This window comes from Neoarius graeffei, chromosome 25 (assembly GCF_027579695.1).
Source record: "Neoarius graeffei isolate fNeoGra1 chromosome 25, fNeoGra1.pri, whole genome shotgun sequence".
NCBI lineage: Eukaryota > Metazoa > Chordata > Actinopteri > Siluriformes > Ariidae > Neoarius > Neoarius graeffei.
Genome location: NC_083593.1, coordinates 43,768,627 through 43,782,240, shown reverse-complemented (window position 1 = coordinate 43,782,240; position 13,614 = coordinate 43,768,627). Strand labels below are relative to the sequence as shown.

The 13,614-nt window shown below is 41.5% G+C and overlaps 1 protein-coding gene across 1 annotated transcript in view; it reads left to right on the top strand.

Moving 5' to 3' along the window:
* The window catches only part of cntfr (ciliary neurotrophic factor receptor), a 415,519-nt gene that overhangs the window by 383,387 nt on the left and 18,518 nt on the right, over positions 1–13,614 (top strand). The window contains exon 7 of the mRNA XM_060909413.1: positions 10,036–10,225. Within this exon, the coding sequence (XP_060765396.1) occupies positions 10,036–10,225 (190 nt within the window). The remainder of the gene's footprint in view (positions 1–10,035; positions 10,226–13,614) is intronic.

The window sequence follows — 13,614 nt, the reverse complement described above, 5'->3', positions numbered from 1 at the left end:
ATTCTATTTCTTAAAATTTTTCCACAAAAGCATCACCTTATCTATTAACCTCAGTGCGAATACTTTAGTATTTTTAGTATACATTCTTACAGTCACTCACTCACTTCTTCCAGTTTGTGCCACTTATGTATGTGAGGTCACTCCCATGTGGACCCTATTGATCTACATTTCATATTAATTGGAACATAGTTTTACACGGGGCGGCACGGTGGTGTAGTGGTTAGGGGCGAGGGCCTTTCTGTGTGGAGTTTGCATGTTCTCCCCGTGTCCGCGTGGGTTTCCTCCGGGTGCTCCGGTTTCCCCCACAGTCCAAAGACATGCAGGTTAGGTTAACTGGTGACTCTAAAAATTGACCGTAGGTGTGAATGTGAGTGTGAATGGTTGTCTGTGTCTATGTGTCGGCCCTGTGATGGCCTGGCGACTTGTCCGGGGTGTGCCCTGCCTTTCGCCTGTGGTCGGCTGGGATGGGCTCCAGCTTGCCTGCGACCCTGTAGAAGGATACAGCGGCTAGAGATAATGAGATGAGATGAGATAGTTTTACACCGGATGCCCTTCCTGTCCCAACCCTCCCATTTCCAGGTTTGGGAAACAACGATTCACACACACATATATATATGTACAATGGACAAGGCCCCCGTCAGCCGCTAGACTCAAACCCAGCACCTTCTTGCTGTGAGGCAACAGTGCTAACCACTACACCACCATGCCACCCACTCATTCTTACTGTTACTCAAGTACTTATTTGAAAGACACTTCAACTTTTACCTGCATCACTTTTATTTTTTTTAACAGTATTTATTTAAGTGAGGTTTTTCGCTACTCGGGAATGTATACTCTCGGGCGCAGTGGCGCATGCCTGTAATCCAAGCTACCAGGAGGCTGAGGTTGGCAGATTGTTTGAGCTCAGGGGTCCTGGGCCGCAGTGGGCTATGCCGATCGGGTGTCCGCACTTTTTGGGGGGCAGCCATGGTGTAAAGTTTAGAGAAGCAGCCCAAAGGGTTGCTGGTTCGATTCCCTGAACCGGCAAAAAAAAAAAAAAAAAGGGTGGGGAGTGAATGAACAGCACTTTCCCCTTCCTCTGTATCATGGCTGAAATGCCCTTGAGCAAGCAAGGTACCTAACCCCTTGGGTGCTGTAGCGTAGCTGCCCACTGGATATGGATATGTGTGCTCATTGCTCACTTACAGTATGTGCATGTGTGCGTGTTGACTGCTTCAGATGGGTTCAGAGGAATTTTGCTCTGCTCTTGTGTGGATGTTAGAAAATAAGACTTTCTTTTTCTTCATCTCTCTGCCTATTTATGTTTATCTAGATCTCTAGATCTCTAGGTTTCTAGGTCTCTAGTCTGTATACATTCAGTGTTGTGACCCAGTTCAGGAGTCATCCAGTTTACAGAACGCGAATGCATCCATAAATGACTCATACGCAAGGAACACAATATCCGTGTTATTGAATAAGACTGTGGAGAGACGTTAGACCAAAGAAACATCCTGTTCCTTCCTGTTTATGTGTTCAACAGTCTCACCACTGCGTCCATGTCCTCATAGACTGACCGCACGCCATCCTGTAGACCTTGTGCTGAGGTTTTGTGTGCTGACCTCAGTAGCTCTGGTGTGATTATGGGGTACTGTGTGTGTGTGTGTGTTTCAAAAAAGTGATAAAGATAGAAAGAACAAGCAAGAAAGAGATTTAATGTATATGTGTGTGTGTGTGTGTGTGTGTGTGGTGGTGGTGGTGGGGGTTGCCATGGTTCAGGTTAAATTCTGCCTAAACTCCTATTAGCACTCTTGGCTCTAAAGCTCCTCATAAGTGCCCGGTAATTGGGAGATGGTTTGTGGCTAAGACAGGGAAACAGAGCGTGGAAGAGAAACATCCGCTTCAGCTCCAGATCCGGGAGAGAAACTTCAATCTTGAGAGAAATCAGCCTTGCACCAGTCGACTGCACCCTACACCAAGTGCCAACTTCCAGCTGGCAAAGTTCACTGTGTTCTTATCTTTGTAATAAAAGGAGTTAATTCAAAGGGGTGACAAAAGCATACAAATTTGATATCCTTACGGCTTCAGTGGTTAGCTGTGAAATGTCATTACAGACAGGCTAAGACCTCCGCTAGAATGACAATTGAGCGGCCCTTGCTAACCCATGTGCATAAAGAGTTCCCACAGTTTTGTTGGTGGTGGTGGAGTAGAGTGAAGGGAGAACATGCCTTAATCTAAATGAAAGGGATTTGGCCATTGTTTGGTGGGTTTTGAGGAAGCGCTGGGGAAATGAGCAACACTCTCTTCCAATTATGAAAGAAAATGTTCAATTAAAATGTAAATGCAAAGACTAAATGATATCAGTCCTGAGTTTGTGGCTGTTTCCCTGCTTGTCCACGATGGAAAGCCGGCCAAACAATCATATCAGAAATTCCCATCAGAATTTTAAAAAAGCTAGTTTTGCACTTTGGTTTTTCACGCTAAAGCGATTAGGTGTCACACAGAGGTGTTTTCTTTCACATTCAAATGACAATGAAAGCAAATCCACACCCACATTGTGCTTTGAGGCCAGTGTATGAATCTCTGAAGGAGAAGCGGGCAGAATGGGTTTCATTGTGCCGTGCCATTTGGAAGCTATGCCAGCATCTGGCATTGTGGCATTGAGCATTACTGCTGATTGCTTAACTGTTGTGGCACTGTTTGTATCAGCTGTGTTGTGTTTGCATGAGAGATGGAAGAAAATAGGGAAATAGATGGAGTGCTGTGAGGAACAGAAGGGCGAAGGATGCCCAGATGACTCATGGGCTTTGGTTGATCTTCGCCATCACGCTTTCTCCAGGCGTCAGCTGGAGTGCATTAGGCAAATTTCCTCCTTCATGGAGGGAAACACTGTACTCTGCTTTTGTCGGTGGATCTCTGGCTTCATCACCGAGCTCATATACACATGGCCTTCAGGTGGGAAGGGTCAGCGGAACCTTAGTCATACATGCACATTTGTACAGAAAAAGTAGTGGGAGAAAATCAGACATGTTGTAGCAAAACCCTTCTTTTTGGTGATTTGCGTCAAAGAACGAATTTAGGTTAGCAGAACATTTTCTAAATATTACGCTTCGAAGATCCTTTGATTCAAAAAATGTTCAAGAAACACAATACAGTACCGGTCAAAAATTTGTACACCCCTACTCATTCATACTGTAGGTTTTTTTGTATGTTGACTATATTGTAGAACAATACTGAAGACATTAAAACTATGAAATAACATCTGGAACATATATGGAATTATGTGGTAAACAAAAAAGTCTGAAAAAACACAAAATGTTTCATATTTTAGATTCTTCAAAGTAGCCAGCGTTTACCTTGATGACGCTTTGCACACTATTGGCATTGTCTTAACCAGCTTCATGAGGTCGTCACCTGGAACGCTTTTCAATTAACAAGTGCCTCGTCAAAAGTTAATTAGTGCAATTTCTTGCCTTCTTAATGTGTTTGAGATCAAACAGTAAATAGTAAATAATAAAAACAGTAAATAGCCCTATTCAACACCACAACTGTAGTAATCCATATTATGTCAAGAATCACTCAACTAAGTAAAGAGAAACGACGTCTATCATTACTTTAAGACATAAAGTGACTTTTAATTAATACAAATGGAAGAAAAAAAACATTCAATTCGTCAGTGAGTCCAAACTTTTGTCTGGTAGTGTATCAGGGTAGTTCTTCGTTAACGGAATTACATTCACAGCAAAATGTGGTAACTTTTTTTTTTTTAGATGCAGCACTCAAGATAATGGTAATAAATAAAAATTTCACACTGTATGGGGTGTATTTTGACTCTGAAAAGCATAGAAATATTGGCTATATTTAACTCTGAACACAAAATCTTTTATGAGGAAAGAAAAGTCAGTAACGGAATTACATCAGAAAAAAACGAACTTTCATTTCTTAATATTCAAACCTAGATTTCTCAGAAGTGATATTGCTATAATTGGGGTGACGATATGGTGTTAAATATGGTGTTCAATACATTTTGCCTTGGACTTTAGCAATATCACTGAGCTGACAAGTTAAGGCAATCTTAATAATTTCATAATTTTGGACTCTCCACTGAAGAATTGCCTGTGTACAAAAATATATATCATGCCACTGCAACAGTTTTAGCTGTAGGAACATTTGCTTTTGTCTAAGAACTATTCTAATAAGATTTTAAAGCAAACCATTACTATCTCACATGTTGCAAGAAAATTATTCTCAGAACCTTTTTAAATTTTTAATAATTAACAATTCATTGCCAAAATCAAAGTGAATATCAGTGAATAATAACCTAAACGAAGTCAAGGTTATTATTCATCGATGTTCACTGAGCCTGAGGTGGATAATTGTTTTAGTATAAATACACAGGTGATTATTATTTTTTAAATCGTATTAAAAAATTATTGATTTCAAACTTCAAAAGCAGCATGAAAATGTAATAAAGGCACAGCACAGACTTGTCACTTCTCTATGCCGACTCACATAAAATACTTCGTTTTGAAAATGATAAAATAAATCACAGGTGGCATGGTGGTTAGCACTGTCGCCTCACAGCAAGAAGGTTCTGGGTTCGAGCCCAGCAGCCAACGAGGGCCTTTCTGTGTGGAGTTTGCATGTTCTCCCCGTGTCTGCGTGGGTTTCTTCCGGGTTGCTCTGGTTCCCCCCACAGTCCAAAGACATGCAGGTTAGGTTAATTGGTGGCTCTAAATTGACCGTAGGTGTGAATGTGAGTATGAATGGTTGTTTGAATCTCTATGTTGTCAGCCCTGTGATGACCTGGCGACTTGTCCAGGGTGTACCCCGCCTGTCACCCATATTCAGCTGGGATAGGCTCCAGCTTGCCTGCGACCCTGTAGGACAGGATAAGTGGCTACAGATAATGGATGGAAAATAAATCACAATTCTACCTTACCTTTGAATTGAATAATTTTAGACCAAACTTCGTAGCATCTTTAGTGCTTTTAGAACAGTGTTTTCTTTCATAATTTAGAATTTTTTCTCACTTACGGTGACAAAGCAATTGGCAGCCATTTTGTCGAGTCGCTCGAGGTGATTATCGAGAAATAGTCCGAACTTCTCGACCAATCAGCGCACGCGATTTCCTATAATCACCTGCGTATTTATACTCATCACTAATAATCTTATCTGCTAGCCTGATAAGGTGTCATACTCAGTGCGTTTACATGCACATCCAAATCGAGCTACTGTCGGTAATCGAGCTAAGGGTCCCAGCAGGGGTGCCAGAGAAATCCAATCCTACATGCACACAAGGAAATCGAGCTATTGTGTGAGGTACATTGTGCACCCGAGCCACAGGTGGCGCTACACGCCCCATCGTGTTGGTACACTTCCGGTTGTCGTCATGAAGAAGAGCTATTCAAGAGTATAAACAAAGTTATCAGTTCCGTGTTCACAAGTTCCGTGCTCAAGCTGTTAGGCTTGCTCTAACAGACTGTATGGCTACAAACTGTCCTGCGCAGACCACTGTTTTGTAAGACAACTTATTTTGCACAATTGTATATTTTTCTAAAGTCCATTTTTTGCTTACAAAATTTATTTTTTTTTTGCTTACAATTTAACTTATGTCTTAATAAACACAAAAAAGTTCAATTGTTTTGTTTTTATTGACATTCTTCAGATGTTGGGCATATATATATATATATATATATATATATATATATACACACACACACACACACACACACAAATACAATGACTTGTTTATGTACACAATTCACAGCTATGCAACAGCTGTACAGATGTATTTGGTGATACAGTAAGTGAGCTAAATTTTAACAGTGCAAACAATGCCACAAAAAGAAAAGATTCATGCCGTTGTCATGATTCGTTGTCATGCCGACCGAGGCTGTTGTGTTTCCCGCTTGTGGTCTCGTCACTCGTCACTTCTGGAAGGGGCAGTGCTGAAGTAAGTAGCTCGACTATGTAGCTCGATAGGGTTTACATGCACTAAGTAGCTCGGCTAAAATCGCATAATCTAGGTCGCGTAGCTCGATTACGAGAAATCAAGTTCGGTTCGATTTCAGCCGAGCTAAGGTGTTTCCATGGCATTTAGAACTTCGATTTCAGTCGAGCAACGGCAGAAATTCGATTTTCTCTATGTGCATGTAAACGCACTGACTGAAAATATATGTATAGTATGTGCTGTTTCATGCATTTGTTCATTCATATTTCCTAATCTGAATCTCAGTCATCGATGCTGAATGACTGAATGAACAGAAGAGCTTTCCCATATGGAAAAGATGTAGATAAATCTTATAAAATTTGTATGTCCTTTGTCTGAAACTTGTATGTAAAGCATACAACAGTGAAACCAGATACAAGATCCTTAGTAAATTTGAACAAAATGAAACTTGTATGATTTGCGTATTTATCTGAACAATATATGACAGTAATGCAAACGTGGCCACTTTCAGGAGTAAATCATATTCCTTATATGATGCACAATACATGAAACATAAACTGAAGGTGATGGAAAGTTATTTTTTTTATAAGTTTCTTCTGTTTCTTTTCCATATGGGTTATCACACACCAAAGCACTTTCGATTAAAAAAAAATACATATAAATTGTACTTGATCTGATGCTTAGGTTCAGGATTGCATGTTACCAGCACAAGAACAAAATTTAAATTATAATCCACAAAACAGGCAAAAGGTCACGCTTAGCAAACACAAGTAAGGCAAGAGGAAACTAAACGGAAAAAGAAAAGGCGATATACTGAAACATACAAACAACAACAAGGCTCAGTGAGGACAGACTGGGATGTGACAGATATTTCACATTTATATTCCACTCTTTCTTGCAATAAAAACTTTTGATCGTTGATAATATTTCTGACTTCTCAAGCCTTTTCAGCAGATTTTAAACCATTCCGAACTCCAGTCCTGGAAACTCATTTAAGACCCCCACCAGATCCAGGTTTGTTTTTTTTTTCCAGCAAAATCTGTACCTGTACTTCTGTACCTGCTTGCATTTTAGTCTGAGTAATGTGTGAAAGCTTTTCGTTCATTCATTCATTCATTCATTCATTCATTCATTCAAAGCTTTATTTATCTTCGGTATGTACAATGAGATTGGTGGCACAGTGGTGTAGTGGTTAGCGCTGTCGCCTCACAGCAAGGAGGTCCGGGTTCGAGCCCCGTGGCCGGCGAGGGCCTTTCTGTGCAGAGTTTGCATGTTGTGTCCGTGTGGGTTTCCTCTGGGTGCTCCGGTTTCCCCCACAGTCCAAAGACATGCAGGTTAGGTTAACTGGTGACTCTAAATTGACCGTAGGTGTGAATGTGAGTGTGAATGGTTGTCTGTGTCTATATGTCAGCCCTGTGATGACCTGGCGACTTGTCCAGGGTGTACCCTGCCTTTCGCCCGTAGTCAGCTGGGATAGGCTCCAGTTTGCCTGCGACCCTGTAGAACAGGATAAAGCGGCTAGAGATAATGAGATGTACAATGAGTCAAAGACTTGTGACACGAGTGGGCGGCACGGTGGTGTAGTGGTTAGCACTGTTGCCTCACAGCAAGAAGGTTCTGGGTTCGAGTCCAGCAGCCGATGGGGGTCTTTCTGTATGGAGCTTGCGTGTTCTCCCCGTGTCTGTGTGGGTTTCCTCTGGGTGCTCTGGTTTCCCCCACAGTCCAAAGACATGCAGTTAGGTTAACATGGGCTGGCCTTGGGCTGAAGTGCCCAAGAGTGGCAGCACGCACGTATACAGTGGCTTTGCTCTCTAATGATGAACTAAATTTCATTGTACATTTGTGCAGTGACAATAAAGGCATTCTTCTGTAAGACAAATAGAGTCGAACTAATAAAAGATCTCATCTCATCTCATTATCTCTAGCCGCTTTATCCTTCTACAGGGTCGCAGGCAAGCTGGAGCCTATCCCAGCTGACTACGGGCGAAAGGCGGGGTACACCCTGGACAAGTCGCCAGGTCATCACAGGGCTGACACATAGACACAGACAACCATTCACACTCACACCTACGGTCAATTTAGAGTCACCAGTTAACCTAACCTGCATGTTTTTGGACTGTGGGGGAAACCGGAGCACCCGGAGGAAACCCACGCGGAGACGGGGAGAACATGCAAACTCCTCACAGAAAGGCCCTTGCCGGCCCCAGGGCTCGAACCCAGGACCTTCTTGCTGTGAGGCGACAGCGCTAACCACTACACCACCGTGCCACCCTATCTAATAAAAGATCTGAATTAAAAATATTTTTAAAAAACACTGAACTTCTATACTAGGTGAATATCAAATATATATATGTGTGTGTGTGTATATATATTTATTGGTGTCAGGTCAGGGCCCTGGTGGACCTTGCTACTGGTAACATTGTAACCCAGTACAACCTGCCGCATGGACGGGTGGTCGGCATCTAAACCAGCTCCCCCACCAGTGTATACTGGTGAGGAGGGTGTCATGTCACCTAGCAGGACTAAAAACAAGACCTGTGAAAGGGCAGATGAGCTCCTTGGGAGCCAACGGCCATCATGCAAGGTGACCTGTGGTATCACCTAAGAGCGGGGTTAAACAAACCTATCTCCCAGTCAGCCAAGTTTGTCTTGGCCCGTCCTTGCCACTGGGCTACACCATCATTCTGTCAAGATAGTGCTGCTAGTAACTTGCAAGAGCTAGCAGTACTTTAAAACCCTTGCAAGCAGTTTCATGACTATGGCTGAAAGGAACTTGAATCATACCGGCTCGAACGTCGCCCGGGTTAACAAGGTTCGCTCTGGTCACCTCCCGCTCTGGGGGCCAGTGGCAGCATAAGAATATTGACCCTCACTTGTGGAACGTATTTGCCAACAACAGACAAAAGTAGAGGACTTTTTTTTTTTGTCCCTGATGCCACATGAAACAGTCATCATCGTTATCAACGGACTGCAAAAGAAAGATATCATTATCTCAAGAAAGCTTTATATAAGACATAATATTAGAATTAAAAATTAAAAATATCATTAAATCGAGAATATAAGTGATCACAAATATTACATTTGCACAATGTGCCACTAGTAAGATTCGTTTTCTTTATGGCGCTTTTAAACTTGATTAAAGACTCGATGTCTCAGCTCAAGATCTCTCAGTTCGTCTGAGTAATATGTTCAAACTGGGAAACTCACCAAGTGCACTAATAATACCTGGATGATGTATAAAAGCAGTTGACAAATCAACACCTACAGTCTGCTGTAAATGGCAGAAGCTAGAGGCTGCTGAGGTTATATTTCATTTTAAAAAATGCTGAGTGAGAACGTCGTGGATGCAAACGAGGAGCAAAGAGCATTTGGGTTTTAAACTTGCTCCATTCCGAATGGTCCGATGACATAAGGTACTGCAGCGTGACTTGTCATATTAGTCACTTTTTATTTGTCCGATTACAGTTTCTCAAAAATCAGGTGCTACGTACTCAGGTGCATAGTCTAGAGTAATAGAGAGAACAGGTTCTCAAACTTTTTCCAACCAGACCCCTTTTAACTGTGAAATATTATTTCCCAAGCCCCCTCATGACAAATTTATTTTCTGAACATTATCTGACTATTCAAATATTAGGCTCATTATTTTAAATGAAATGCGAACATGGCTTTTTTTTTTTTTTTATTGGTGCCCTAGAGCCTTATTTAATCCTGAACTTTCCATCAATAGAAGATATTAGGTCTGAGTTGACATTATTTTAATGAGGTTTGGATTAAACTCGTTCATTTCAATTGACCAGTCAAACAGGATAATAACTATCAGAGCACAATAATAAATTAAAATGGATTTACGACTTCCACCACTGTAATAATACAGTATAAAGAAAGCACAGACCCCTTGGCTATGCTTCACAGAGCCCTCTTTGAGAGCCACTGGTAGTACAGAGTGTACAGTACACCATTTGAGATACAGTTTGTGAAATCAGAACGTGCCACGTTGAAACCATGTAGTGTCATGGCAGAAGATGATTTCATCCAATGATGAGCTAATCTCCAATTGTGTATTCAGTCACAAGATCCCTGACTCCCTCGGTGCTCTTGATTAACAGGTGGAACTCGCAGATAGCACCTCCCACACCATCACAGATGCTTACGTGGGGAAGGAGTACATCATCCAGCTAGCTGCTAAGGACATGGAGATCGGCACTTGGAGCGACTGGAGCGTGGCTGTTCACGCAACACCCTGGACAGAGGAACCCAAACCCATCACCTCCACCACGGAGGGAGACTTGCCCTCAGGTGAGCCTCGTCACATAGTGTTCCCACTGTGCCGTGTATGATTTCCTTCATATTTTACCATTTGTCCCATTTTTCTCATCAGGAATGAGCCAAAGAAAAGTGGCAACACACCTTTTAGCTGCTAAATTCGATTTGTGGTAATTGTTACAAATTCAAATTTGCCCTATCATGAGACCATGCTGTGCCGTCCAACCTTTTATAATCAACACGGCACTGCAACGTCAGACTGCCTCCTGCTGGAACACAGGGTCGGTACATGTCAAAAATATATTCACATGGCTAATAGTGGCAAAAATATTCTCGTTAAAGGTTGTACTGGAAAATTAACTCGGGGTTTCTAAAGCTTTAATATACTACCCTTGTAATTCTTGAAGCATTTTCAGAATGAGATGTAAGAAATGTAGATGTAGATTCGAAAGATGTAAGAGATATGAAAAACAGTATGTAGACTTTTATTTAAAATAAATAACTAGCATCAATCAACTGTACACACTCAGAAAAAAGTACTACACTGCAAACTGGGGTGCCACGATCAAAGGTACTACTTTTGAATCTTTAGGGAGTACTGTTTACTTGGAAAGGTGTTTGTAGGATACCTTTAAAGCAGGGGTATCGAACAGTTCTAGTCTTTTGACATTTCTAATCCAGCCCACCAAATATATGAGCATCTGTGTTTTAAATTAAAAGTGACTTTTGCACTAGAATTGAATTGAAACATACTTCACAATTATTCCACGAAATCGAGTCGTACATGAGGTGATAAGCCATGTACGACCAGGTTGAACAGAATAACTGTTTTATTCTATCCACATTCACTGGATTTTGAGAAACAGAGCATTTTTTTTTTTGCAAATTCGATCAATAAAAACTTTGTGCAAAACGTCCGACAACAACATTTCAACTTAAATTGTCAACAAACCGGTGAAATGACAGTAGCAATTTGTGAAAAATGTGATAATAATAATCTTGAAAAATAAAAAAGATACGTTCTTACCATCAAATACTTTCATTCCATATTTTGCTGCTTTTTTTTTTTGTATTTTTTAGGGTTTCATTTTCGAGTAGAGTTTTTATTCCGTCCTCGGTTGGTTCAGCAACACGTTCCGCCATTTTGTTTTTCTCTACTCATGGTATGTGAGCTGATATCCGTGTTTTAAATCTGATAGCATCTGTGTTTTAAATTAAAAGTGACTTTTGCACTACAATTGAATTGAAATATACTTCACAATTATTGCACGAAATCGAGTCGTACATGAGGTGATAAGCCATGTACGACCAGATTGAATGGAATAACTGTTTTATTATATCTACATTCACTGGATTTTGAGAAACAGAGCGTTTTTAATTTTTTTTTTTGCACATTCGATAAATAAAACCTTAATGCAAAACATCTGACAATCATTTCCGCTTAGAAATGACAGGAGCAATTTGTGAAAAATGCTATAATAATTAAAAAAGATATGTTCTTATCAGGCGGCACGGTGGTGTAGTGGTTAGCGCTGTTGCCTCACAGCAAGAAGGTCCGGGTTCGAGCCCCGTGGCCAGCGAGGGCCTTTCAGTGCGGAGTTTGCATGTTCTCCCCGTGTCCGCGTGGGTTTCCTCCGGGTGCTCCGGTTTCCCCCACAGTCCAAAGACATGCAGGTTAGGCTAACTGGTGACTCTAAATTGACCGTAGGTGTGAATGTGAGTGTCTATGTGTCAGCCCTGTGATGACCTGGCGACTTGTCCAGGGTGTACCCCGCCTTTCGCCCGTAGTCAGCTGGGATAGGCTCCAGCTTGCCTGCGACCCTGTAGAACAGGATAAAGCGGCTAGAGATAATGAGATGAGATGTTCTTATCATCAAATACTTTTATTCCGTCCTCGGTTGGTTCAGCAACACGTTCTGCCATTTTTGTTTTTCTCTACTCATGGTGTATGAGCTGATATCCTAGTAGTAGTGACTGTTATTCAATTACGGAGCAAAATAGAGCAATAAACTCAGGGCCATGAATTGAGGTGCTGACAAAACATGCTAATATGTTAATATGAAATGTGCATGCCAATAAATGAACAGACTTAAGAGGAATTTAATGTTATTGGTCTGATAAATTAATTTTTTTTTCTTTTATATGACAAGTATAATGTGCTACATTACCTAAAATGAGTTTGACACCCATGCTTTAAAGTACAACATACTGTAATTGGATTTAAGATCCAAGTTATGTATCTCATCTCATTATCTCTAGCCGCTTTATCCTTCTACAGGGTCGCAGGCAAGCTGGAGCCTATCCCAGCTGACTACGGGCGAAAGGCGGGGTACACCCTGGACAAGTCGCCAGGTCATCACAGGGCTGACACATAGACACAGACAACCATTCACACTCACATTCACACCTACGGTCAATTTAGAGTCACCAGTTAACCTAACCTGCATGTCTTTGGACTGTGGGGGAAACCGGAGCACCCGGAGGAAACCCACGCGGACACGGGGAGAACATGCAAACTCCACACAGAAAGGCCCTCGCCGGCCCCGGGGCTCGAACCCAGGACCTTCTTGCTGTGAGGCGACAGCGCTAACCACTACACCACCGTGCCGCCCCAAGTTATGTATCATAAATTATTTTTCAAGGTATGCCTTATTGACGTTACCATGTTAATGATGCATACTAAAGTAAAAAAATGATGCACCCTTGAAGATCACACCACTGACAAGCAAACTACACTTCAGTACTTTTTTTTCCCCCTGTGACTAGAATAGTGTTTTTTTTTTTTCCTGAGCATGTAATAGTCCCAGTCAGACCATGTGTGTTATGAAATATGTGTCATAAACTATGTTCTAGTCTGGCAGTGTCAAATTCATAACTCACAGAGAAATGCTGTTTGTGCTATTTTTATGTCTCACTGTGGAAGGTGTGGAATTGACACTCGCATGCTAAAAGCGTCTCATATTCTAGAAGTAGTCTTTCAATTTTGGGACCACGATCTGTTAAGTAGCCTGGACTACGGACTGGTTTGAACTGGATATATGTAAGTCTGTGACAGAGTCGACATACCAGCATGTCTGTCAAAACTCTAAAGTCAGGACAAAGTACAGAGAGCTGATGTTTCTGCACATCATAGAACTGATGCAGTGATTAAAGGAATGCTCGTCTTTCTTTATGATACCGATGGTCTCAGTCTCATCAAGCAGATAAGAGACTTCTATAAGACCAACCAACTGCTGTGACTCTGTTCAACCCAGTTAAAAAATAAATAAATAAAAATTACAACTCGATCACTGTTATTAGAGGTAATATGTGGGTGTTACTCTGCCCATTTTGATCCAGCAGGCAGTATTGAATTTCTCCCACTTTGGAAAGGCAGAGTATTTCATTCAAGCTATAGTGGGAGAGAATTAGAAAGTCTGCAG